The sequence below is a fragment of the Salvelinus fontinalis genome, chromosome 37 (assembly GCF_029448725.1).
Source record: "Salvelinus fontinalis isolate EN_2023a chromosome 37, ASM2944872v1, whole genome shotgun sequence".
Classification (NCBI taxonomy): Eukaryota; Metazoa; Chordata; class Actinopteri; order Salmoniformes; family Salmonidae; genus Salvelinus; species Salvelinus fontinalis.
Genome location: NC_074701.1, coordinates 18607657 through 18632933, shown reverse-complemented (window position 1 = coordinate 18632933; position 25277 = coordinate 18607657). Strand labels below are relative to the sequence as shown.

Below are 25277 nucleotides of genomic sequence, written 5' to 3'. Positions count from 1 at the left end.
AGCAAGCATCAACTCTGACCTAGGTATTTCTCTACTGATCAACCAGTTAATGTTAAGTGAAGTGTGGTCTCACCCTGAGCCTGTGTCTACACATGCTAATAATAGCACTGGTCTGATGGTTATATGGAGTGACTAAAATAATGAACATTAACAATATGAATATAATACGAATTTACAATATGCAAAGACTAGTGTTGGAAAGGTTTGTCTTGTTAGTATGTATCCACCGTTAATTAGTAACCACAGTTGTGAAGTCGTAAAGACCACACATTTCTTTTGTGCCCATTGTAGTCGAGCTTATCTAATCGTTCATGTGTCATATGTCACGACTATATGATTCTTCTAGGTGCAGCTATTGTGCACAATGTGAATAGGTCTTTGTCACTTCTAATAATAAAGGCCATCACATACCAGCCAGTATAAATATCACAATTTGTGATTTATTACCAGGGGTTTAATATACATAGTAATATGAATATTCATACAAGAGCTATTTTTCATGTACAAATTACAAATACATAAACTGGTTTCTCAACTCTTCTGTTTAAATGTACAAAATCTATCCCACGGCTGTCCCATAGCAGCTTTGCAACCTGGCAAGACTTTTAGACATTGCAGTAAAATGCCGAAAAATATTTAATTAAAGTATGAAAAAAAATTAAGCAAAACTTCATTTAATTTTTGTTCAAAGAAATAAAACAATATCTCAAGAAAATAAATGAAAGAGTAGGGAATATGACTGCTCCACAGGGCAGGCAAGAGAATAAAACCAAACAAATCAAAAAATAAAACAAAAAATAAAAACCTGCTATTGTCCAATGTCCCAGACACAGAAGTAGTTTTGTGTTTGCATTTATAATTAATACAAAAAATGCCTAGAAAAAAAGCTTATTCCAAAGAATTTACATGAACAACATTCTATTACAGTAATGTGCATACTGCATGTTTGTGTGAAGCCACAGAGCAAAGATCAGATGGCTGTCCATCCATGGCCAGGCAAGCAGTCCTCCACAGTCACCATACAAGGAGGAGGAAGAGAAGGGCTGGAAAGAAGAGGGAGAACGGGGAAAGCGAAAGGATGGCTGGCCTCTTCACTCAATTAAATATCCACACACAAGGCATTTTGGACTGGGTAGAAAATAAAACGTTATCCCCCAGTAGGAGTTGATAGGGTTTGTCGTTACATTAGGAGAGCGAATGCTCCTCTAGCGCGCATAAACTCCTTTTAATATAAAAAATTAAACGGACAAAAACCGGACAAAACAAACATACATTTTATACAATGCTGTGTTTCTCCGCTGCACACAGGCACCACATAGTAGGTTAAATTGGATCTTTGTCTCAAGTAAATTATTTTTGTTGTTTTATTTAGTGTGTTTTTATACAGTGCAGAGTATATGGGCTTGGATTAAATAAGTGTATTTTTTTAGTGTTTTGTGTTTCCCTCTAGTGGCTGTGGGGGCTCACTCCCTCTCTGTGGCCACTGCTGCCTCCCCCTGTTCCCTGGCCACACAGTAGTTAGGCCGCTCAGATGGGGTGTATCCTGGCAGGCACACACACTTGTAGGATCCTTGCGTGTTGATACATTTGGAGTTCTTGCAGAGGGACATCCGGTTGTTGAGCTCAGAACACTCATTCACATCTGTGTAAAAGAGAGGAGGGGAATCATGTTAGCAGTCTACATACACTACCATGAGAAACAGAGGCCTCACAAGTCCTCAACTGACAGCTTCATTAAATAGTACCCGCAAAACACCAGTCTCAACGTCAACAGTGAAGAGGCGACTCCAGGATGCTGGCCTTCTAGGCAGAGTTCCTCTGTCCAGAGTCTGTGTTCATTTGCCCATCTTAATCTTTAATTTTTATTGGCCAGTCTGAGATATTACTTTTTCTTTGCAACTCTGCCTAGAAGGCCAGTATTCCGGAGTCACGTCTTCGAATGTTGATGTTGAGACTGGTGTTTTGCGGGTACTATTTAATGAAGCTGCCAGTTGAGGACACTCAAACTAGACACTCTAATGTACATGTCCTCTTGCTCAGTTGTGCACCGGGGCCTCCCACTCCTCTGTCTATTCTAGTTAGAGCCAGTTTGGGCTGTTCTGTGAAGGGAGTAGTACACAGCGTTGTATGAGATCTTCAGTTTCTTGGCTATTTCTCACATGGAATAGCCTTAATTTCTCAGAACAAGAATAGACTGATGAGTTTCAGAAGAAAAAACTTTGTTTCTGGCCATTTTGAGCCTGTAATTGAACCCACAAATGCTGATGATCCAGATACTCAACTAGTCTAAAGAAGGCCAGTTTTATTGCTTCTTTAATCAGCACAACAGTTTTCAGCTGTGCTAACACAATTGCAAAAGGGTTTTCTAATGATCAATTAGCCTTTTAAAATGATAAACTTGGATTAGCTAACACAACGTGCCATTGGAACACAGGAATGATGGTTGCTAATAATGGACCTCTGTACGCCTATGTAGATATTCCATTAAAAATCTGCCGTTTCCAGCTACAATACTCATTTACAACATTAACTGTAAGTGCTGTTATTGTGAAGTGGAAACGTCTAGGAGCAACAATGGCTCAGCCGCAAAATGGTAGGCCACACAAGCTCACAGAACGGGACCGCCGAGTGCTGAAGTGCGTAAAAATAATCTGTAACACCTACTACCGAGTTGCAAACTGCCTCTGGAAGCCACAAAAAGAGCTTCATGCAATGGGTTTCCATGGCCGAGCAGCCGCACACAAGTCTATGATCACCAAGCGTCGGCTGGAGTGGTGTAAAGCTCACCGCCATTGGACTCTGGAGCAGTGGAAACTCGTTCCCCCGAGTGATGAATCACGCTTCACCATCTGGCAATCCGACGGTTTGGCGGATGCCAGGAAAACGCTACCTGCCCGAATGCATAGTGCCAACTGTAAAGTTTGGTGGAGGTGGAATAATGGTCTGGGGTTGTTTTTCATGGTTCACGCTAGGCCCTTAGTTCCAGTGAATGGAAATCTTAACACCACAGCATACAATGACATTCTTGATGATTCTGGGCTTCCAAATTTGTGGCAACAGTTTGGAGAAGGCCCTTTCCTGTTTCAGCATGACAATGCCCCCGTGCACAAAGCAAGGTCCATACAGCAATGGTTTGTCGAGATCGGTGTGGAAGAACTTGACTGGCCTGCACAGAGCCATGACCTCAACCCCATCAAACACCTTTGGGATGAACTGGAACGCCGACTGCGAGCCAGGCCTAATCACCTAACATCAGTGCCCGACCTCAATAATGCTTGTGGCTGAATGGAAACAAGTCCCCGCAACAATGATCCAACATCTAGTGGAAAACCTTCCCAGAAGAGGGGAGGCTGCTATAGCAGCAAAGGGGGCACCAACTCCATGTTAATACCCATGATTTTGAAATGAGATGTTCGACGAGCAGGTGTCCACATACTATTGGTCATGTAGTGTGCAATTATCTGTAAGGTCCCGTCAATTGAGTAGTGAATTTAAAGCACAGATTCAACCACAAAGAACAGGGAGGTTTGAAAAAAAATGGCATCTATTGATAAATGTGTAAAAAAATAAAAATAAAGCAGACATTGAATATTCCTTTGAGCATGGTGAAGTTATTAATTAGGCTTTGGATGGTGTATCAATAATACACCCAGTCACTACAAAGATACAGGCGTCCTTTCTAACTCAGCTGCCAGAGAGGAAGGAAACTGCTCAGGGATTTCAATATGAGGCCAATGATGATTTTAAAACAGTTTCATAGATTAATGGTTGTGATATGAGAAAACTGTTGTAGTTACTCCACAATACTAAGGTAAATGAGTGAAAAGAAAGAAGCCTGTACAGAATAACAAATATTCCAAAACATGCATCCTGTTTGCAACAAGGCACTTAAGTAATACTGCAGAAAATAAATACAAATTTCGTTAGCGTTATGTTTGGGGACAATCAAATATCACTGAGTACCACTCTTTTTATTTTCAAGCATGGTGGTGGCTGTGTCATATTATGGGTATGCTTGTCATCGGCAAGGGAGTTTTTAAAGATAAAATAAATGGAATAGAATTGACCACAGGCAAAATCCTAGAGGAAAACCCGGTTCAGTCTGCTTTCCAACAGACACTGGGAGACTAATTCACCTTTCAGTAGGACAATAACCTAAAACACAAGGCCAAATCTACACTGGAGTTGCTTAACAAGACAACATAAAATATTCCTGAGTGGCCTAGGTACAGTTTTGAATTAAATCGTCTTGAAAATCTATGGAAAGACTTGAAAATGGCTGTCTAGAAACGATAAACAATCCAGGTGTGCAAAGCTCTTTAGAGACTTACCCCAAAAGACTCTGTAATCGGCACCAAAGGTGCTTCTACAAAGTAATGACTCAGGGGTGTGAATACTTACGTAAATGAGATATTTCTGTATTCAATTTTCAAGAAATTTGCAAACATTTCTAAAAACAGATTTTCACTTTGTCATTATTGGTTATTGTGTGTAGATGGGTGAGAATTGTATTTATTTAATCCATTTTGAATTCAGGCTGTAACACAACAAAATGTGGAATAAATCAAGGGGTAGGAATACTTTCTGAAGGCACTGTACACACTAAGAAGCAGATACTGTAAACGCAATAAGGTAAATTATTCCATCCTCTATACAAGACCAAACATATGACCACAGCATCTGATTTAATTAAAAAAATCCCTCTTGAATATACTACAACCAGATACTATAGCAATATAATTATATCTTCATGGTCTATTGGAGGGATTGGCAACTGGTTCAAGGGGACCACAGTGTTCTCTCTTTTCTCTGTGTGCATGTCCAGAGTGATACATTTCGGAAGAAAGAATATCAAACAAGCACTCAAGTTAAAGGGTTGGCAGAATTCCTAGAAACGCTGCGAGGCCTGGTAGTTTAGTTTGGTCTCCTAGAGCAACTGTGCCGCGTTGTTATGGTACATTTGAGTGCAATGTGTATAAAGAGCCCTTGGGGCTTGTGAGCTAAGTGGCTGGGCTCACCTCGGGGCAGTACTCAGGGCTTAGGGAGAGCATGGACCACTGGGTGTGTAGTCTGAAGTGGCTACAGAGTGCTGTGTGTGCGTATGTCCAACCGTCATGGTTAGCAAGAAAATACAGTGGCACCATGTCAAATTAAGTTCAAGTGCTGTGGTTGCAGGTTCACCTGCCTCATCTGAAGCCTCTTCTTTTAGGGTGCTGCTATAGGCCACCAAGTGCAAACTGTCAGTATCTGAAGAATAAATGTGTGATGTTAAATAAGGTCTCTGATGCTAACAGACCTTGGTCTTGGTGATCTGAACATTGACTGGTTATCATTGAGTTGTCCTCTCAAAAGAAACCTTTAACTATGATTATCACTCAACCAACTAGAATGTATACCAATAGTATTGGATCTCTGATATCAACTTGTACTGATCATATCTTCAGTTGAAGTCGGAAGTTTACATACACCTTAGCCAAATACATTTAAACTCAAGTTTTTCACAATTGCTGACATTTAATCCTAGTAAAAATTCCCTGTGTTAGTCAAATTTTTTTTTTACTTGGGTAAAACGTTTCGGGTAGCCTTCCACAAGCTTCCCACAATACGTTGGGTGAATTTTGGCCCATTGCTCCTTACAGAGCTGGTGTAACTGAGTCAGGTTTGTAGGCCTCCTTGCTCGCACATGCTTTTTCAGTTCTGCCCACAAATTGTCTATAGGATTGAGGTCAGGGCTTTGTGATGGCCACTCCAATACCTTGACTTTGTTGTCTTTAAGCGATTTTGCCACAACTTTGGAAGTATGCTTGGGGTCATTGTCCATTTGGAAGACCCATTTGCGACCAAGCTTTAACTTCCTGACTGATGTCTTGAGATGTTGCTTCAATATATCCACGTAATTTTCCTGCCTCATGATGCCATCTATTTTGGGAAGTGCACCAGTCCCTCTTGCAGCAAAGCACCCCCACAACCTGATGCTGCCACCCCAGTGCTTCACGGTTGGGATGGAGTTCTTCGGCTTGCAAGCCTCCCCCTTTTTCCTACAAACATAAAGATGCTCATTATGGCCTAACAGTTCTATTTTTGTTTCATCAGACCAGAGGACATTTCTCCAAAAATGTACGATCTTTGTCCCCATGTGCAGTTGCAAAGCATAGTCTGGCTTTTTTATTGCGATTTTGGAGCAGTGGCTTCTTCCTTGCTGAGCGGCCTTTCAGGTTATAACGATATAGGACACGTTTTACTGTGGATATAGATACTTTTGTACCCGTTTCCTCCAGCATCTTCACAAGGTTCTTTGCTGTTGTTCTGGGATTGATTTGCACTTTTCGCACCAAAGTACGTTCATCTCTAGGAGACAGAACGCGTCTCCTACCTGAGCATTATGACGGCTGTGTGGTCCCATGGTGTTTATACTTGCGTACTATTGTTGTACTGGTGAACGTGGTACCTTCAGGCATTTGGAAACTGCTCCCAAGGATAAACCAGACTTGTGGAGGTCTACAATATTTCTTATGAGGTCTTGGCTGATTTCTTTTGATATTCCCATGATGTCAAGCAAAGAGACACAGAGTTTGAAGGTCGGCCTTGAAATACATCCACGGGTACACCTCCAATTGACTCAAATGATGTTAATTAGCCTATCAGAAGCTTCTAAAGCCATGACATCATGTTTTGGAATTTTCCAAGCTGTTTAAAGGCTCAGTCAACTTAGTGTATGTGAACCTCTGACCCACTCGAATTGTGATACAGTGAGTTATAAGTGAAATTATGTGTCTGTAAACAATTGTTGTAAAAATGACTTGTGTCATGCACAAAGTAGGTGTCCTAACCGACTTGCCAAAACAATAGTTTGTTAACAAGAAATTTGTGGACTGGTTGAAAAACAAGTTTTAATGACTCCAACCTAAGTGTATGTACATTTCCGACTTCAACTGTATATTATGATACGTTTCTAAGCTGTGGGAAGATCACCTCCTACAATTTTGGGATGATTTTCTTCATTTTAGATTCAAAAGAAGCGCAGCGTCATCCCACATTGTATTATCCACTTTATATTCTGCTACGTTTTGTATTTGTGTTTATTTCCCAGTTTTTTGTGTTTGGAATAGGACAGCTACTATTGCATCAACCTAGGCTACTAGTTTTACAAATTCAAACTATAAATTATTGCATCATCTTTTATCCCATGATGAAGTCATTGGTTGATTAAGTCTGCTGTCTGATCAAAAAATGAATGGAGTCATGTTTTGTAGCAACTTTTGTGTTTCGTCAATTGCACGATCACTCTAGCAGCACTTGTTCAATAGAGCTATTGGACCTGTCTCAACAATGTTCTTGTCTGCCATGACATTGCAGGATATGTAGATTGACTCATTTTCCCTGGCTTTGTAAAGACCACAGCCTGACGGGAGCCCGACTTACTTCTTCGGCCCTTCGAAGGCAGGATTTTCAAAACAGGGCGGTACTAGTTTCTACCGGTTCACGGGGAGCTATGTTACCGTGCACTGTCTATCAGAGATGGCTAGCTAAATAATTATAATGGCTGCTTGTGATGATTCCTCTTTCCAGGGCTGCACAACAAAACACGCTTTGATGTTCTTTTGCATACAAGCATGACAAACAAGTAAATTGTTTTGCTATCGGTAGCTAGCTAGCAATATAGCTCTATTTTCATGAGGCAGTGTTCAGTACAGTATAATTTCATGATCGATTCGGCCATAACGGGGCTTGCTAGTACCACTACAAGTTGAGCTCGCTAGCTATACACAAAATGTACTGTATCCGAATGTTATAGGTAACTACCTAGCTAACGTTAGCTATAAGTATCCGTTTAAATAAAAATGAATTATACGATTACGGATTACAATCTTCAATAGCCCTTACAAAGCGTGCCATGACTATGGAAATTATATATTTTGAATCGGGGGAGGATGGACAAAAATCGAAAATGTTTTGTTATTTTTTGCTTTCAATCTTGAATAGCTCTTACACAAAAGTGTGTTATTACTATGAAAATGATTTATTCAGAATCAGGGGAGGATGGCAAAATCAGATTTTTTCTTGTTGAAATGTTGTTGTTTTTTAAACATTGTATTATCTTCGATAGCTCTTACACAAAGTGTGCCATGACTATGAAAATGATATCTTCTGAATCGGGGGAGGATGGAAAAAAATCTACACAAAGCGTACTGTCATGACTCTCTTGTGAGGATCCAAATCAGGTTACAGTGGATCAGCTCTACAGCGCTCTCTGTCCCGCAGAGGGGGAGAGGGATGGATGTGGGGGTTTTATGACACCTCATACATCGTAAATCATAGACTGCAGACGATTTCCTTTGTGGCCTAGTTTGGGTGATCGGAATGTCTGTGTGCCTTATGAAGAGTTTACCCGCCCAAGAACTTTAACATCAAACAATGGACACCGGGACAATATATTTCATCCTCCGAATGTTGGGGATGATGAGGGATGGAATATGGAAAATGTATGTCTATTTTGTGATGTCATAAATTATCAGAAAGACTGTATAACAAGATAACTAACTCTGAAAGTGTACACTTCCTAGTTATCAGGTTTGCATCTAAATGGTGTATACAATAAATTATTAAGTATAAGAATACTTTTGAAAAGATAGAAATTTGATTTTAGCCATCTAAATGAGATAATGGCTTTTCATATAAATAAACCTGGGCTCAGTCAGTAACCACGCCCATGGGAGCACAGACATTGTGTAAACAGGATGGAACGCCAGAGTGCTTAAAAGGACTCGCTGATCATTTCAATAAAGACCAGACAGCGTGGAGCAGTGAATGCACGGCTGAAAATGGTGAGACCAGAAAACGTGAGGACGTGGTCCACACGTGGAAATGGTTAAAACTACAAGACCAGAAAATGGTAAGAGCCTCAAACTCTCGACGAGTGACGAAGGTGAAGACTAGACCAAAACATGCACCGTCTGCAGCTCTGCATGTACAGTAGTCTAGGACAATTGACTAAAGATGGAAGGGAAGATAGATCCCACTCACCACTGGGTGGTACACCTCTGAAGTATCCAAGAACACTCCAGAACAAAAGAAGCCTACAACTAAGATGGAAATTTTGACCTCTGGTGGACAACCAGAGACTTGCATCAAACTACTTCCCATAGACGGACCAAGTGGTTTCAACAGAGACGACAGAGAAATACATCTACACGTAAATATATGTTGCATTTCTAATCCAAATGAGGGGTTGTTAGGGTGCTAAATAATCGTATTTATGGTGAGTGTAAATATATACGATAAGTCCACTCTCTTTGTCTCTCCAGCTCTTTATCTTTCCCTACCCCTTTCATTGTGTAACAAGCCGTCATATCAGGTTAGTCTACTAGGGACTGTTTTCATTATGTTAGTATTCAATAACCTATATCGTGTGTGTGTGTCTATGTATTTCTGTGTGATTCTTTAGTTAGTAAATAAATAATTAGGCCAATTTGTGTATCGCTGATTCATCACTAAGGTTAGGGTTCATGTAGATTTACGAAGTCAATAACGTTAAGAATGAGCATGACATGAGGAAATGACTAATTAATGACTGGTATGATATCGATATATTCTTGAGTTAATTCGGGAAATGGTAACTCATTAAACAAACTTCTCCCGTGGTGCCCCAAATTCCTAATGAGTTAATTGTTACATTATTAATTTAATCGAGTAACAATTAAATGTAGTAGGTTTCTTCCTAGGTTTTGGCCTTTCAAGGGAGTTTTACACCTGCATTGCTTGCTGCTTCTACACCTGCATTGCTTGCTGTTTGGGGTTTTAGGCTGGCTTTCTGTACAGCACTTTGATATATCAGCTGATGTAAGAAGGGCTATATATATACATTTGATTTGATTTGTAATTATTCGATAACTAGCAGTCATCACATTAATGATAGTCATGGTACTGCCGTGACGTGACTATTTTTAATTTTTTTCACCTTTTTTAACCAGGTAGGCCAGTTGAGAACAAGTTCTCATTTACAACTGTGACCTGGCCAAGATAAAGCAAAGCAGTGTGACAAAGAGTTACACACAGAGTTACCAGCATCCTGGAGAAGGCCAGCATCCCGGAGTCGCCTCTTCACTGTTGACGTTGAGACTGGTGTTTTGCGGGTACTATTTAATGAAGCTGTCAGTTGAGGACTTGTGAGGCGTCTGTTTCTCAAACTAGACACTCTAATGTACTTGACCTCTTGCTCAGTTGTGCACCAGGGCCTCCCACTCCTCTTTCTATTCTGGTTAGGGCCAGTTTGCACCTGTTCTGTGAAGGAGTAGTACACAGCTTTGTACGAGATCTTCAGTTTCTGGGCAGTTTCCCCCGATTCAGAATATAGCATTTTCATAGTCATAGCACACTTTGTGTAGGCGCTATTGAAGATTGAAAGCTATTTCATTTTTTTATAAACCACATTTCAAACAACAACAAAAAGCTGTGGATTTTTGTCCATCCTCCACAGTTTGAGAATATATCATTTTCATAGTCATGGTACCCTTTGTGTAAGAGATATTGAAGATTTAATGCACCCCTCCAAAATCCTATCATGAAATAAATTAATAATAATAATAATAAAAAGTGTGGATTGTTCTCCATCCACCCCTGATTCAGAATATACCATCTTCATAGTCATGACATGCTTGGTTCAATAGCTATTGATGAGAGAACCAAATACCCACAGAATATTCTATTAAAACAGATTCTACCTTGGTGCTTTCAAATCACATTGGCAGATAACAGCTGGCTAATAATAGATTTTATTTGGAATGTCTAGCCAGCGTATTATGAAAGCCAGCTCGCTAGATTTTGGTTTAGATAAACAAATGTAGTTTAAAAGTTAGATAGCTAGCTAATTTAGCTACATTACCTCTGCCCGACTTCTTAGTAAGATAACTGATGAAATGTTACCCCAGCCAGCAGCCTGTGCTTGTAGTGTGCACATCCAGGTACTGAGCATCACCCCATGACTAAACTTTACAGTTGTTGTCGACACAAAAATAAAAATAAATAGTTATTCGCAGCTGATGTTCTACTTCTTCTTTATGTGAATTTCTGGCATACTAGACGCTTTTTGCCATATTGCCGCCTTTGTCAGTTCGCATTCCACATTGTGACCTGTGGTGGAAAAAGTCCTCAATTGTCATAATTGAGTAAAAGTAAAGATACCTTAACAGAAAATGGCTCAAGTAAAAGTGAGTTACCCAGTAAAACACTACTTGACTACAAGTCTAAAAGTATCTGGTTTTAAATGTACATAAGTACAGTGGTAGAAAAATTACTTAACTGTCATAAAAGTACAAAGTAAATGCTATACATCAAATTCCTTATATTAAGCAAACTAGACGGAACTATATTCGTATTATTTTTTAAATTACGGACAGAAAGGGGAACACTCAACACTCCGACCTAATTTACAAACACAGTAGTTGTGTTTTGTGAGTACGCCAGATCAGAGGCAGTAGGGATGACAAAGTGTTATATTGATAGGTGCCATAATGCTGTCCTGCTTGAGCATTCTAAATGTAACAAGTACTTTTGTATGTCAGGGAAAATGTAAGGAGTAAAAAGTACATTATTTTCTTTAGGAATGTAGTGGAGGAAAAGCAAAAGTTGTCAAAAATATAAATGGTAAAGTACATATAAAAACTACTTAAGTGGAACTTAAAATTATTTTTTACTTAAGTACTTTACACCACTGATTGTGACAAAACAAAAAATAAACGGAAAAATATAAAGACTGCACCACCCATAACCCTGCAACTACAAAACCCCAAACACCCCTCTTATCCCACCGTTGCCCTAACCGTTCCTCCTCCTGGCCACCGGCCTAGTCGGATGGGACTCCTTCCTTCAACACCTCCTCTCTTCTGCTGTAAAATCGTTCACTCCCACTAACTTTTCTGCTGCTACTACTACTATTAGCTTCTGCTACTTCCTTTCCATCTGTGATGTATAGTTAATTACCATAGCAATGAACGCCAAGAAACCAACCTTGCTAAAACACAAACTGTTTGGGTCTCTCAGTCCTGGCCAACTACTTACTGGTATCCTCTCATGATCCTTCACCCTTTGCCCACCATCCTGCACTTTCCTCACTGCCTCAGCATATGACACTCTTCACTGCTCGAACCCTGGCCACCTCAACCTGTCTCACTCGCACAGGACATGTCTGATCCCCAGCAACATGGGCTCCATCCACAATTGAAACACTAATTTGCCTCGAAAACTACACACTCCTTTGTCCCATGCACACTTCTCACACCTTGGCCTTCATCCTACAATACTGCTGCTACATTACCATAACCTTGGCACCTGAAACATCGTAGCAGGTTTGGAACAAACACTTACGGAATAACTCATATCCTAGCATGACTTTATCAGGCAAACACTCAATATCAAAATTCAAAAGGATAGACAGCCTTCCCCACACCTGTCAATGCAAGTTCTTCCTGTCCACTTTTGTCAAATTCAATCTCTGAACTCCCACTATCTGACTCAATCTCAAGGTTTTCAAGCGATAAAGTAGACATATAACTAATTCCACTTGGCTTGTATTCCGGGAACATAGGTTTATACTTAACGCCATTGTTTCGCCTTCGCATTGTCGTACTTCCTTCCTGGCTCCACTCTGCTTCTAGCTGATGTTCTATGAAGGTGTGGCTGGTCCAGTGAGTAACGTTAGCTACCTGTTAATCCACCTCTGCGGGCGGTACCCCGCCCTGAAATCACTATGAATTCTGGATATTGTGGTGTGCTTACAACCAGGAAATGTACAGTAGATGGCCCATTTCTACCGGTGAAATGCAAAAGAGCTCATATAGTGCGTATAGTGAGGAAATTCTAGATTATGACATTAAATATTAATAACATATAAATGATAAGAGCCCGTCTGTGCTCTTTTAGTCCTTACTACTGGATAGTGTCTGTTCCAGGTGGGTAGGAGTCAAAATAAGAATACTGGAAGAGATTGAGACCCGGACACTATCAAAAACATGAATAGTTCCCAAAATTAGGTTTGAATGCAAAATAAAGTAATTTATTAAAATATCATGGGGTCTAAAAAATCATAGTGCAAGAAAGTGCATAAATGAAAGATGAAAACAGGACCAGGACCAAGTTTTGGAAACCCTGGTATAGACGACCTAGATGGGAAACTATTGAGAATGGTAGGAGACTCTATTGCCACCCCTGTATTTGCCATGTCTTTAATCAAAGTCCGAAGGAGTGTGTGCCCACATGCGTAGAAGGAAGCATAAGAATTTCTAAAAAGCAACCTTGCTGGCTCTAAAAGCCGCCCATTCAGTTTGCTTCCTGTTCTTAGTAAACTGATGGAGAAAATTGTGTTTGACCAAACACAATGCTATTTTCAAAGAAGTTAACTACTGACTTCCAGCCATAGTCGCGGTAGTAGGGGTGCTGCAGCACCCCCTGATAAATTGAAAAAATATTTTAAAAATAACTAATTATATTACTCCTGTGTGACAGGACAAAATAATATTCCTCAAGACCCCCAACATCTTCCCGCTGCTATGCTTCTAGCATGCATATAGGGAAGGGCACTTAGGTTGTACTGCACTAACTCAGATGACTAATGATTGGTTAAAATAAATGAATAAGAAGATGATAGTTGGAGATGTATTGTTAGATTTCAGTGCAGCCTTATTGATCATCATTTTGTTATGGGCTTTACATCACATGGTTGGAGAGGTACTTATCCTATAGAACCCAGAGAGTGTTCTTCAATGGAAGCTTCTCTAACGTCAGATATGTACAGTGAGGTGTCCTTCAGGGCAGTTGCCTTGGGCCATTACTCTTCTCTATTTTTTTTACGAATGACTTGCCACTTGTCTTACAAGAAGCTAGAATGACTACGTATGCTGATGATCATTGATTCCACAATCTACATGTCAGCCCCCACAGCCAGCGAGCTCACTGACTCTTTACAAGGACTTAATCACCCCTTCTGATACCAACTAATAATACACTGGTCTTCATTACATATAATACCAAAACATTCTCGAAGACCTAACGCTGAACTGGAGTTGAGCATAAAGGGTGTGCCTATTGTGGAAATTGAGGAAGCTGAACTCGTAGGATCAACATTGGATGGTTAGTTATTATGGTCAAGTTGTTGTGAAGATGGGGAGAGGTTTGTTCCTCTGTTATAAAATGTTTTTATTTATTTATTATTATTTATTATTATGCACTGCTCGACAGCAGTTGTTCAGGCTCTGGTCTTGTCCCATCTTGATGACTGTCCGGTAATATGGTCAGGTGTAGCACAGACAGACCTAGCAAAGCTGCAGCTATCTCAAAACAGAACAGCACGCCCTGCACTTCACTGCACATGCAGATCTAACATCAACAACATGCATGATAGCCTTTCCTGGTTGAGGGCTGAGGAGAGATTGACTACTTCTCTTCTAGTCCATTTAGTGTGTGTGTTCTCCACCTGTCACTTACCCACACACGCCATGCGGGACATGTCCAGGGTGTATCCGTCGAGGCAGTCGCAGGTGTAGCCTTCCTGTACCCGCACGCAGCGCCCGTTCTCACAGCCGTTCAGAATGCCACACTCTTCCGCTCTCAGGCCCTCAAACGCATCGGACAGGTCTGCAGGAAGGGGGACAGTGGGTAAGAAAGAGGTGTTTTATTCACCCAAGTCAGATGAGGATATATATGGCCAATATACCACGGCTATGGGCAGCTCTTAAGCCATATACCACAAACCCCTGAAGTACCTTATTGCTATTATAAACAGGTTGCCAACGTAAAAAGAACAGAAAACAAGTTGTTTTGCATCATACCCGTGGTGTATTATATAGTACGTCTTTCAAGCAATCAGCATCCAGGAGCGAAACTACCCGTTTTATAATGAATGATAATGACTCCAACATCATCATTAAGTTTGCCGTTGACAACATTGGTAGGCCTGATCACCGAAAATGACGAGACAGCCTATAGGGAGGAGGTCAGAGACCTGGCCGTGTGGTGCCAGGACAACAACCTCTCCATCAACGTGATCAAGATAAAGGAGATGATTGTGGACTACAGGAAAAGGAGGACTGAGCACGCCCCCATTCTCATCGACGTGGCTGTAGTGGAGCAGGTTGAGAGCTTCAAGTTCCTTGGTGTCCACATCACCAACAAACTATCATGGTCCAAACACACCAAGACAGTCGTGAAGAGAGCACGACAAAGCCTTTTCCCCCTCAGGAGACTGAAAAGATTTGGCATGGGTCCTCAGATCCTCAAAAGGTTCTACAGCTGCACCATCGAGAGCATCCTGACTGGTTGCATCACTGCCTGGTATGGCAACTGTTCGGCCTCCGACCGCAAGGCACTACAGAGGGTAATGCATACGGCCCAGCACATCACTGGGGCCAAGCGTCCTGCCATCCAGGACCTCTATACCAGGCGGTGTCAGAGGGAGGCCCTAAAAATTGTCAAAGACTCCAGAAACCCTAGTCATAGACTGTTCTCTCTGCTAACGCACGGCAAGCGGTACCGGTACCCCCTGTATATAGCCTCGCTATTGTTATTTTATTGCTGCTTTTGAAATATTTGTTACTTACATTTTTTACATATCTATTTTTTACTTAACACTTATTTTTCTTAAAACTGCATTGTTGGTTAAGGGCTTATATTTAAGCATTTTACTGTTTGATAATACGTTGTATTCGGACCATGTGACAAATAACATTTGATTTGATTTGACTTATGTAAGAGGTGAATGCAGTGAAATTACTTAAAAATGTATACTCACATTAGTATGACAGAAATGTCTTCATTTTAAGTAAAATATCGAGATTTAACTTGCTTGATTAGATACAATAATTTATCATTATTAATAATGTATTTATGATCTTGGAAGACCTTGGTTACACTGAAAATACAGACTAACATAACTACTATTTCTGCCTACCTACAGAAAAATGATTGTGGTCATGACATGTAGTAATTCATATGGACACATGATGGCAGCAACGAGCTATCATTGAGAGAATAGGCAGCTTGTCCCAACATCTCCATCAGCTCCTTATTTTCTCTGCCTGTTTGAGCTTCATCAGTGCGTTTAGTGTGGTGGGGACTGGTTCACTCACTCTCCTCGTCCTCGTACAGGGGCAGGGCACCAGGCTGGTCGGGGTGAGGCTCGTAGTCCAGGCTGACCTCGTACTCCTGGACAGGGCCGGCCACGAGGGCATCGCGACCATACGGATGCCCCTGTCCTCCACTCATTGCCACGTTACACATGGAGGCATAGTCCTCTGTGAGATAATGGAGAGAGAGACTGAGACATGACCAATTTGACGGAAACGAGAGAGACGAAAAAGAGAAAAAGAGATGGAAAGAGATCGAGACATAGCTATCTGAAACAAAGAGAGATAGGAGAAGAGAGAGACTGCGTAGCCTTCTGACCACAGTAGATAGGAGGAGCCAGAGAAGAATATCTGCAGCCGGCACTTCTATTCCAACGCAAAGAGAGAATACATGACAAATAGCTAATACGTTTGATAAATACAACTCTTTTCTGTCATTCTAAGAACTGCAGGACATCCAAAATGTCAACACTTCCATGGTTCTTCCAAGTAATTACATTGCCATTATCACTTGGCTTAGAAGGCAGAGGGATATTTGACTAAAGTGAATACTTTGGTTTGTGGCTAGCGGCCCACTTCCCTCCTGAATGTGTCTTTCAACACACAGCACAGCACCTGCTCTGAGCTCCCTCCTTCCTGGCTACTGTACTGTGGGAACCTAACCCAGAGTCTTTCATCTGCACACCCCGGCCAGCCAGCCCCTACAGTCCCCTGCTAATCCCACGCACCTGCCTGCCTCCGCTCTCTCCCACAGGAACGTCTACACAGGAGACGCATCAGAGAGGGAACCGCAGAGAGATCTGGATGGACCTGATGAGAACAAACGAGTGTGTGTTCTGTTCTGGTCTCTCTATGGAGAGCAGCGGTGGGCTCACTCACCTCACACACCTGCATCAGAGTTATTCAGTAAAGATCCGAGAGGGATCGGATGTTGGATGAGAAGTCTTACATAACAAAGGGTGTTTCGCAAATCTTTGAAAACCTAAAAGTGACCCAGACTTCGAAATGTCTAATTCTGGATTCTGTCAATGTTTCTGAATGAGATAGAAACAGCTTCTGTAAAGCGTGCAACCGGCAGAAAGAGCAGCTGTAGACCACAATGTCGCACAGCTACAATGTTCAAACCTAGCTCTTGTGACTTATCAACTGCACTTACTAAACTGTCGGTTCAACATCATTCTCACATGAAGATACTAATTCCAAGACAAACTGCTGGGAAATCACTCAAAAATCACATTTAAAAATCCCCAACTCTACCAGTTCCATCTTCCAGTGGGCTGGAATAGCAGTCATGTTTAATCAGAGGGAAGTCCCCACATGTCCCAGTCCGCAAGTCCCCATACTACACATCGCAGCCCTCCACCCTGGCAGCGTAGTGGGGACATGCATTAGCAACCAGCCCTGCCTAGACACACTCCGGGTATTGGATCAGGGGGACGGGGTTAAACGGGAAAGGGGGAGTGGTAGAGGATAGGCCCCAGGGCAGGCTAGACCTCGGAGCCTCCAGGGGACAGGAGCATTAGCAGGCAGCTGGCAGAGGCCAAGCCTAATGAGGTGTCACTAGTCCTGGGTATGAGGTCTGAAAGGGCCTGGTCCACCACAGGAAGGACCACGTCTGGTTCAAGCACTGACCACCATAATCACTCTCAGACCAGCTGTATGGGGTTCTATAATATACCTCACACGAGACTGGATGAAGAAGCATTTACCTAAAAGTTAGCTCTATTCACAATGGATAAAGTCATTATAACAGTAGCGTTGATAGATGGACATGAATGCTGGTGTGGAAGGTTTGTAGTACCTGTGTTCTTGAGGGGGCAGAGGGTACAGTCCATGCCCCAGGCCTCTCCAAACAGACAGCAGCACTCTGTGTATGTGGTCTTTCTGTTGGCAAGGGGCTTGGTGCAGGTCAGAGTGTCTGTCAGAGTGTCTGTCACCGTCTGCCAGCAAACACCCTGGTAGCCAGTCTGCTCACCATGTTGCTCTGCAACAGACACAGTACATCTCAATCACAATCGTTATCTCACTATGAAACACACCATATGGTGTGACAAGTTATACAATCTCCGCGAGAAAGACATTTTTAAAAACATGTTTACGACAACAGAGACAATATAAGAGCATGCTAACCTTACACCATGCTTATATTAGCATCCTCCACAAGGGTTCTTACCTGCCGCTTCAGAGGCGATCACACAGCTCTTGTTGTCAGAGTCCAACACCAGCGGGTGTGTACAGAAACACATGTAGGAGCCCTGTGTGTTCAAACACTCTCCCTCCACACAGCTAGACTCCTCCTGACACTCATCAATATCTGCCGGGGGGGGGGGGGGGGGGAGAGGGAGCAAGTTAGAGAGCGAGAGAGGAGAGAGACGGAGACAAATATTTGAAAAGGTGCTGTTGGGAGTTCTGTCGTCTCAGCCCGATTCTCTTAATGAAACGCAGTCCGCACAAACACACAGCCATTTACACTCATTAACCTATCCAATTAAGCATCCACTTACATAGAACACAGACAAAAATGCTTGCTCACACAAAAACACTCAGGTAAGGCTGACTTCAATTTAGGAATGTGTTAATTTAGGAATCAGGCTAATAAACATCATTTTCTATTTCCTATTGATGAGAGGGCAAATCCTTTTTCCCTGTGTTAGTAAAGTAGGTGGCAGAGACAGTAAACCTGTTTTTGTGAATGATAGCTCAACTAATACAGCTTCAAGGGGATTATTTGCAGGTGTTGTGAAAAATAAACCTAGTATTTGGATTGTATGTCAGCCCCAAAAGGAAAGACATGTATTTCTGAAATGTGTAGCCACAGCAAACGCATTAGATACACATCAGGCCTGTGGTTTCATAATTGCTGAGGAAATGAATGGGGAAAAAACTACTTTGACGATCATATCCATCCAGACATACAACTGAAATACACATCCACTCAATATTCTACACTTTCAAAAATACCCCTCCATCCCTTTTAAGAAATATCCACATATCCCAAATAGAACACGGCCATAGGACTGGTGGTGGTAGTGGTTGGTTAGTCCACGCGTTACAGGGTAAAACCAGGACCGTCTGGGGTACAGGCCAAACCTCTGCTGGAGCCTCCGCCCAGTCCCATCCTGTCCAAATAATCCAACACAAATGTGGCGGAACTCCGCAAGCGGACCACAGGCATCCTGCGCTTGTGTCCCGGGGCCAAGGATGCGGTGTGGGGCCCGGCAGAGGGCCAGGGTCCCTCCAGTGTGGGCCGGTTGGTGGTTTGCGACTTGCTGCCTGGGCCTGCTGGGTTTGGCACATAGGTCACCGCAGTCTGGCTCTGCGTCACCCCCAGAGTGTCCCGTGTCCCCGCCCTGCCTCTGACCAGGCCCTGACCCTACGTAACCCAGGGAGGGGCCCCAACCTACACACCCCTGCCCAGCCAGCCAACACACAGGCTGTGGTACAGTAGGACTAACTACTTTTAATGTGTGTGGACAGTTTAATGACATAGAGCTGTGGAAATGTTATATTAGTAGACTGAGGGCTATTGATTCCAATCTTTTGATTGTCGCAAAAAATGGCATCATGTTGTGAGTAAATCAATTATGTTTGGGTTGAATTAATACTAACTAATGTGAATGACCTTCCCACTGACCTCTGCACTGCAACTTGACCTCGTCGTAGTACAGGCCATTCTTACAGTAACACTCGTAGCTTCCTGGGCTGTTGAAGCAGAAGCCATCCTTACAGATCTCCTGGCCAAACAACGCACACTCATCTGCATCTGGGAGGGAGAGGACAACAGAGTGTTAATAACAGCCCACACAGCCACAGAGATAACCAGAGAGACAGCCACAGAGATAACCAGAGAGACAGCCACAGAGATAACCAGAGAGACAGCCACAGAGATAACCAGAGAGACAGCCACAGAGATAACCACAGAGACAGCCACAGAGACAGCCACAGAGACAGCCACAGAGACAGCCACAGAGACAAGCCACATAGATAACCACAGAGACAGCCACAGAGATAACCACAGAGACAGCCACAGAGACAACCACAGAGACAGCCACAGAGACAACCACAGAGACAAGCCACAGAGATAACCACAGAGACAGCCACAGCGATAACCAGAGAGACAGCCACAGAGATAACCAGAGAGACAGCCACAGAGATAACCAGAGAGACAGCCACAGAGATAACCAGAGAGACAGCCACAGAGATAACCACAGAGACAGCCACATCAATAACCAGAGAGACAGCCACAGAGATAACCACAGAGATAACCACAGAGATAACCACAGAGACAGCCACAGAGATAACCACAGAGACAGCCACAGAGATAACCAGAGAGACAGCCACAGAGATAACCACAGAGACAGCCACAGAGATAACCACAGAGGCAGCCACAGAGATAACCACAGAGACAAGCCACAGAGATAACCACAGAGACAAGCCACAGAGATAACCACAGAGACAGCCACAGAGATAACCAGAGAGACAGCCACAGAGATAGCCACAGAGATAACCATAGAGACAAGCCACAGAGATAACCACAGAGACAGCCACAGAGATAACCAGAGACAGCCACAGAGATAACCAGAGAGACAGCCACAGAGATAACCACAGAGACAGCCACAGAGATAACCACAGAGACAGCCACAGAGATAACCACAGAGACAAGCCACAGAGATAACCACAGAGACAGCCACAGAGATAACCAAAGAGACAGCCACAGAGATAACCACAGAGACAGCCACAGAGATAACCAGAGAAACAGCCACAGAGATAACCACAGAGAAAGCCACAGAGATAACCAGAGAGACAGCCACAGAAATAACCAGAGAGACAGCCACAGAGATAACCACAGAGACAGCCACATAGATAACCAGAGAGACAGCCACAGAGATAACCAGAGAGACAGCCACAGAGACAGCCACAGAGATAACCACAGAGATAACCACAGAGACAGCCACAGAGATAACCACAGAGACATTTTTAGTTAATCTCTTGCTATTGAGATAACAATGTAAAAATGGTGTTACTTTGCCACTAAAGCTGAAGGAACACCAATACTACTCAATTTCCAGTATTCAAACAGTCTCTACTCTTTATGTTTCTGGAAAGGTGAGGCCAACTCAACGCTTTAATGAGATGAAACCCGGAGAGGCTTAGAGAAAAACTCCATCAACAAACAGTTCTGTGTTACAGTACTCTCCTCTTCATTGTGTGTGCCGTCGGTTGGGCGTTGGTGTTTGCAACTGAGACCACAATCAGCTGTGCTAACAGATCCACTAATTGAAGACATTTCCAGACTGGTGCTCAGGAACTGTCCATGGAAACTTGCCTTCCCAGCCCGTCTCTCCCTCTCTCAGAATATACCATATTCACTTGCTGCCAGCCCCTCTCAACCAGACTGCCTTTGCTGTAATAAATGATACTATTGAATTAAGGCCGTTGGTTCGATGAATTAGCTTTTGTGCGAGGGGAACAAGCTACAGTAAGATTGTGGGTCTGGGAAAGGAGAGGGAGAGAAGAGGAGTGAGGAAGAGGAAAGGAGAGGAGCGAGGAAAGGAGAGGGAGAGAAGAGGAGCGAGGAAGAGGAAAGGAGAGGAGCGAGGAAAGGAGAGGGAGAGAAGAGGAGCGAGGAAGAGGAAAGGAGAGGAGCGAGGAAAGGAGAGGGAGAGAAGAGGAGCGAGGAAGAGGAAAGGACAACAGGAACGCGAGAGGAGATGTGTTAGGTGGTAAAGATGTGCTAGTGTTAGGTGGTAAAGATGTGCTAGTGTTAGGTGGTAAAGATGTGCTAGTGTTAGGTGGTAAAGATGTGCTAGTGTTAGGTGGTAAAGATGTGCTAGTGTTAGGCGGTAAAGATGTGCTAGTGTTAGGCAGTAAAGATGTGCTAGTGTTAGGCGGTAAAGATGTGCTAGTGTTAGGCGGTAAAGATGTGCTAGTGTTAGGTGGTAAAGATGTGCTAGTGTTAGGCGGTAAAGATGTGCTAGTGTTAGGCGGTAAAGATGTGCTAGTGTTAGGCGGTAAAGATGTGCTAGTGTTAGGCAGTAAAGATGTGCTAGTGTTAGGCGGTAAAGATGTGCTAGTGTTAGGCGGTAAAGATGTGCTAGTGTTAGGTGGTAAAGATGTGCTAGTGTTAGGCGGTAAAGATGTGCTAGTGTTAGGCGGTAAAGATGTGCTAGTGTTAGGCGGTAAAGATGTGCTAGTGTTAGGCAGTAAAGATGTGCTAGTGTTAGGCGGTAAAGATGTGCTAGTGTTAGGCGGTAAAGATGTGCTAGTGTTAGGCGGTAAAGATGTGCTAGTGTTAGGTGGTAAAGATGTGCTAGTGTTAGGCGGTAAAGATGTGCTAGTGTTAGGCAGTAAAGATGTGCTAGTGTTAGGCGGTAAAGATGTGCTAGTGTTAGGTGGTAAAGATGTGCTAGTGTTAGGTGGTAAAGATGTGCTAGTGTTAGGTGGTAAAGATGTGCTAGTGTTAGGCGGTAAAGATGTGCTAGTGTTAGGTGGTAAAGATGTGCTAGTGTTAGGCGGTAAAGATGTGCTAGTGTTAGGCGGTAAAGATGTGCTAGTGTTAGGCAGTAAAGATGTGCTAGTGTTAGGTGGTAAAGATGTGCTAGTGTTAGGCGGTAAAGATGTGCTAGTGTTAGGCGGTAAAGATGTGCTAGTGTTAGGCAGTAAAGATGTGCTAGTGTTAGGCGGTAAAGATGTGCTAGTGTTAGGTGGTAAAGATGTGCTAGTGTTAGGTGGTAAAGATGTGCTAGTGTTAGGCGGTAAAGATGTGCTAGTGTTAGGCGGTAAAGATGTGCTAGTGTTAGGCAGTAAAGATGTGCTAGTGTTAGGCAGTAAAGATGTGCTAGTGTTAGGCGGTAAAGATGTGCTAGTGTTAGGTGGTAAAGATGTGCTAGTGTTAGGTGGTAAAGATGTGCTAGTGTTAGGCAGTAAAGATGTGCTAGTGTTAGACGGTAAAGATGTGCTAGTGTTAGGTGGTAAAGATGTGCTAGTGTTAGGCGGTAAAGATGTGCTAGTGTTAGGCAGTAAAGATGTGCTAGTGTTAGGCGGTAAAGATGTGCTAGTGTTAGGCGGTAAAGATGTGCTAGTGTTAGGCGGTAAAGATGTGCTAGTGTTAGGTGGTAAAGATGTGCTAGTGTTAGGTGGTAAAGATGTGCTAGTGTTAGGTGGTAAAGATGTGCTAGTGTTAGGCGGTAAAGATGTGCTAGTGTTAGGCAGTAAAGATGTGCTAGTGTTAGGCGGTAAAGATGTGCTAGTGTTAGGCAGTAAAGATGTGCTAGTGTTAGGCGGTAAAGATGTGCTAGTGTTAGGCAGTAAAGATGTGCTAGTGTTAGGCGGTAAAGATGTGCTAGTGTTAGGCAGTAAAGATGTGCTAGTGTTAGGCGGTAAAGATGTGCTAGTGTTAGGCGGTAAAGATGTGCTAGTGTTAGGCAGTAAAGATGTGCTAGTGTTAGGCAGTAAAGATGTGCTAGTGTTAGGCAGTAAAGATGTGCTAGTGTTAGGCGGTAAAGATGTGCTAGTGTTAGGCAGTAAAGATGTGCTAGTGTTAGGCAGTAAAGATGTGCTAGTGTTAGGCGGTAAAGATGTGCTAGTGTTAGGCGGTAAAGATGTGCTAGTGTTAGGCGGTAAAGATGTGCTAGTGTTAGGTGGTAAAGATGTGCTAGTGTTAGGCAGTAAAGATGTGCTAGTGTTAGGCGGTAAAGATGTGCTAGTGTTAGGCGGTAAAGATGTGCTAGTGTTAGGCAGTAAAGATGTGCTAGTGTTAGGCGGTAAAGATGTGCTAGTGTTAGGCGGTAAAGATGTGCTAGTGTTAGGCGGTAAAGATGTGCTAGTGTTAGGTGGTAAAGATGTGCTAGTGTTAGGCGGTAAAGATGTGCTAGTGTTAGGCGGTAAAGATGTGCTAGTGTTAGGCGGTAAAGAGTGTAAGTCTTAGGTCTCCAGACATCAGAGGCTGGCATTTATTTTCTGGGACTCCAAGACTGAGAGAGGCAAACTAAAGCGACACACACGCACGCACGCACGCACGCACGCACGCACACAACAAGAGCACAGACAGAGGCCTGCCTGGGAGAGAGGCACCTGCGATGACATTAATAGCAGCATCCCAACAGCAGAAAACAGAGCTCCGTACGGCTATTCAAATCACGGGTTTGTTGTTACCTCGTTGTCTGATTCATAGTGTTCTCACTGCATTTTCTGAACACTACTGCTGTGAGCCAAGGCTCTGTTTAGCCTGGACTGGGTTCTGAGTTCACATACCTTTATAACTCTCGGCTGCGGTCACTCCAAACACAGTGTCACCGGTTGGGACACTGCCTCTCCCAGCTGGACACATCTGGGAAAACTGATCTGTTTGAAGAGACAGACAAGAACATGTGTAATATGTCACGTGTTTGTGTGTGTGTTAATGAGTGTGTGTTTTATGTGTGTGCTTCCTCACCAGTGCCCTGGACGGGGCAGGGGTGCACCTCACAGTTGTCCCCCCAGCCTGCCCCCAGCGTACAGCAGCACTCCTCCATGGTGACACTGCTGGTCAGCACGTTCTCACACAGATTCTCATCGCTGAGGTTGTAATAGCACTCCTTCCTCTCCACTGACGAGGCTGTACAGGGAACAGAGGGGAGGAAACACTTCACTGCACAGAAATAGATCAAGGATAGTGTTCAGTAATATCATCTGTGGTGCGAGTGAACGAGCGACGTTTTAGAGTGACAGCAATGGGTTAACCCGGGGAGGGATGAGTCTCTCTCTCTGTGACATTTCCCATGCAGGAGTGTAAAGTGACACATTTAGAGCGTGCTGGAGAGGTAAGGCACATGATGAATGTGATCCGCCTGGAGGACCAGAGTACACAGCTGCTCACACTGCTTTTAAGATATTCACGGAGAGAAGAGAACCACCCCCTCCGCTCCCTCTTCCTCCTCCCCTTGGTTTCCCCGAAACCTTCCACACGCACACAAACACACACACACTGCGGTTTCTGTCTCATTGTTTTGTGCTCTGTGAATTCCTATGATAATTACAGATCACCAGAGACTCATAACTAATTGCCCATTCTCAGAAAAACCCAGCTTTTCCTGCTACAACATGGAAATGGCCTTTTACATTCTTCCAAAGCAAATCACACTATTACGTAACGTCTGCTGTTGTGAGCACACGGCATGCTCT

General features: G+C 43.1%; 1 protein-coding gene across 3 annotated transcripts in view; it reads right to left on the bottom strand.

Annotated features, from left to right (window-relative positions):
* Positions 1-418: 418 nt before the first annotated feature.
* Positions 419-25277, bottom strand: part of ltbp1 (latent transforming growth factor beta binding protein 1) — a 134039-nt gene continuing 109180 nt past the window's right edge. For all 3 annotated transcript variants that reach the window (XM_055902272.1, XM_055902269.1, XM_055902271.1), the window contains 8 exons: positions 24550-24711; positions 24369-24458; positions 19750-19878; positions 18289-18429; positions 17917-18099; positions 16119-16283; positions 14479-14628; positions 419-1642 (listed from right to left, as the gene is read on the bottom strand). In XM_055902272.1, the coding sequence (XP_055758247.1) occupies positions 1464-1642; positions 14479-14628; positions 16119-16283; positions 17917-18099; positions 18289-18429; positions 19750-19878; positions 24369-24458; positions 24550-24711 (1199 nt within the window). In that variant the 3' untranslated portion in view covers positions 419-1463. The remainder of the gene's footprint in view (positions 1643-14478; positions 14629-16118; positions 16284-17916; positions 18100-18288; positions 18430-19749; positions 19879-24368; positions 24459-24549; positions 24712-25277) is intronic.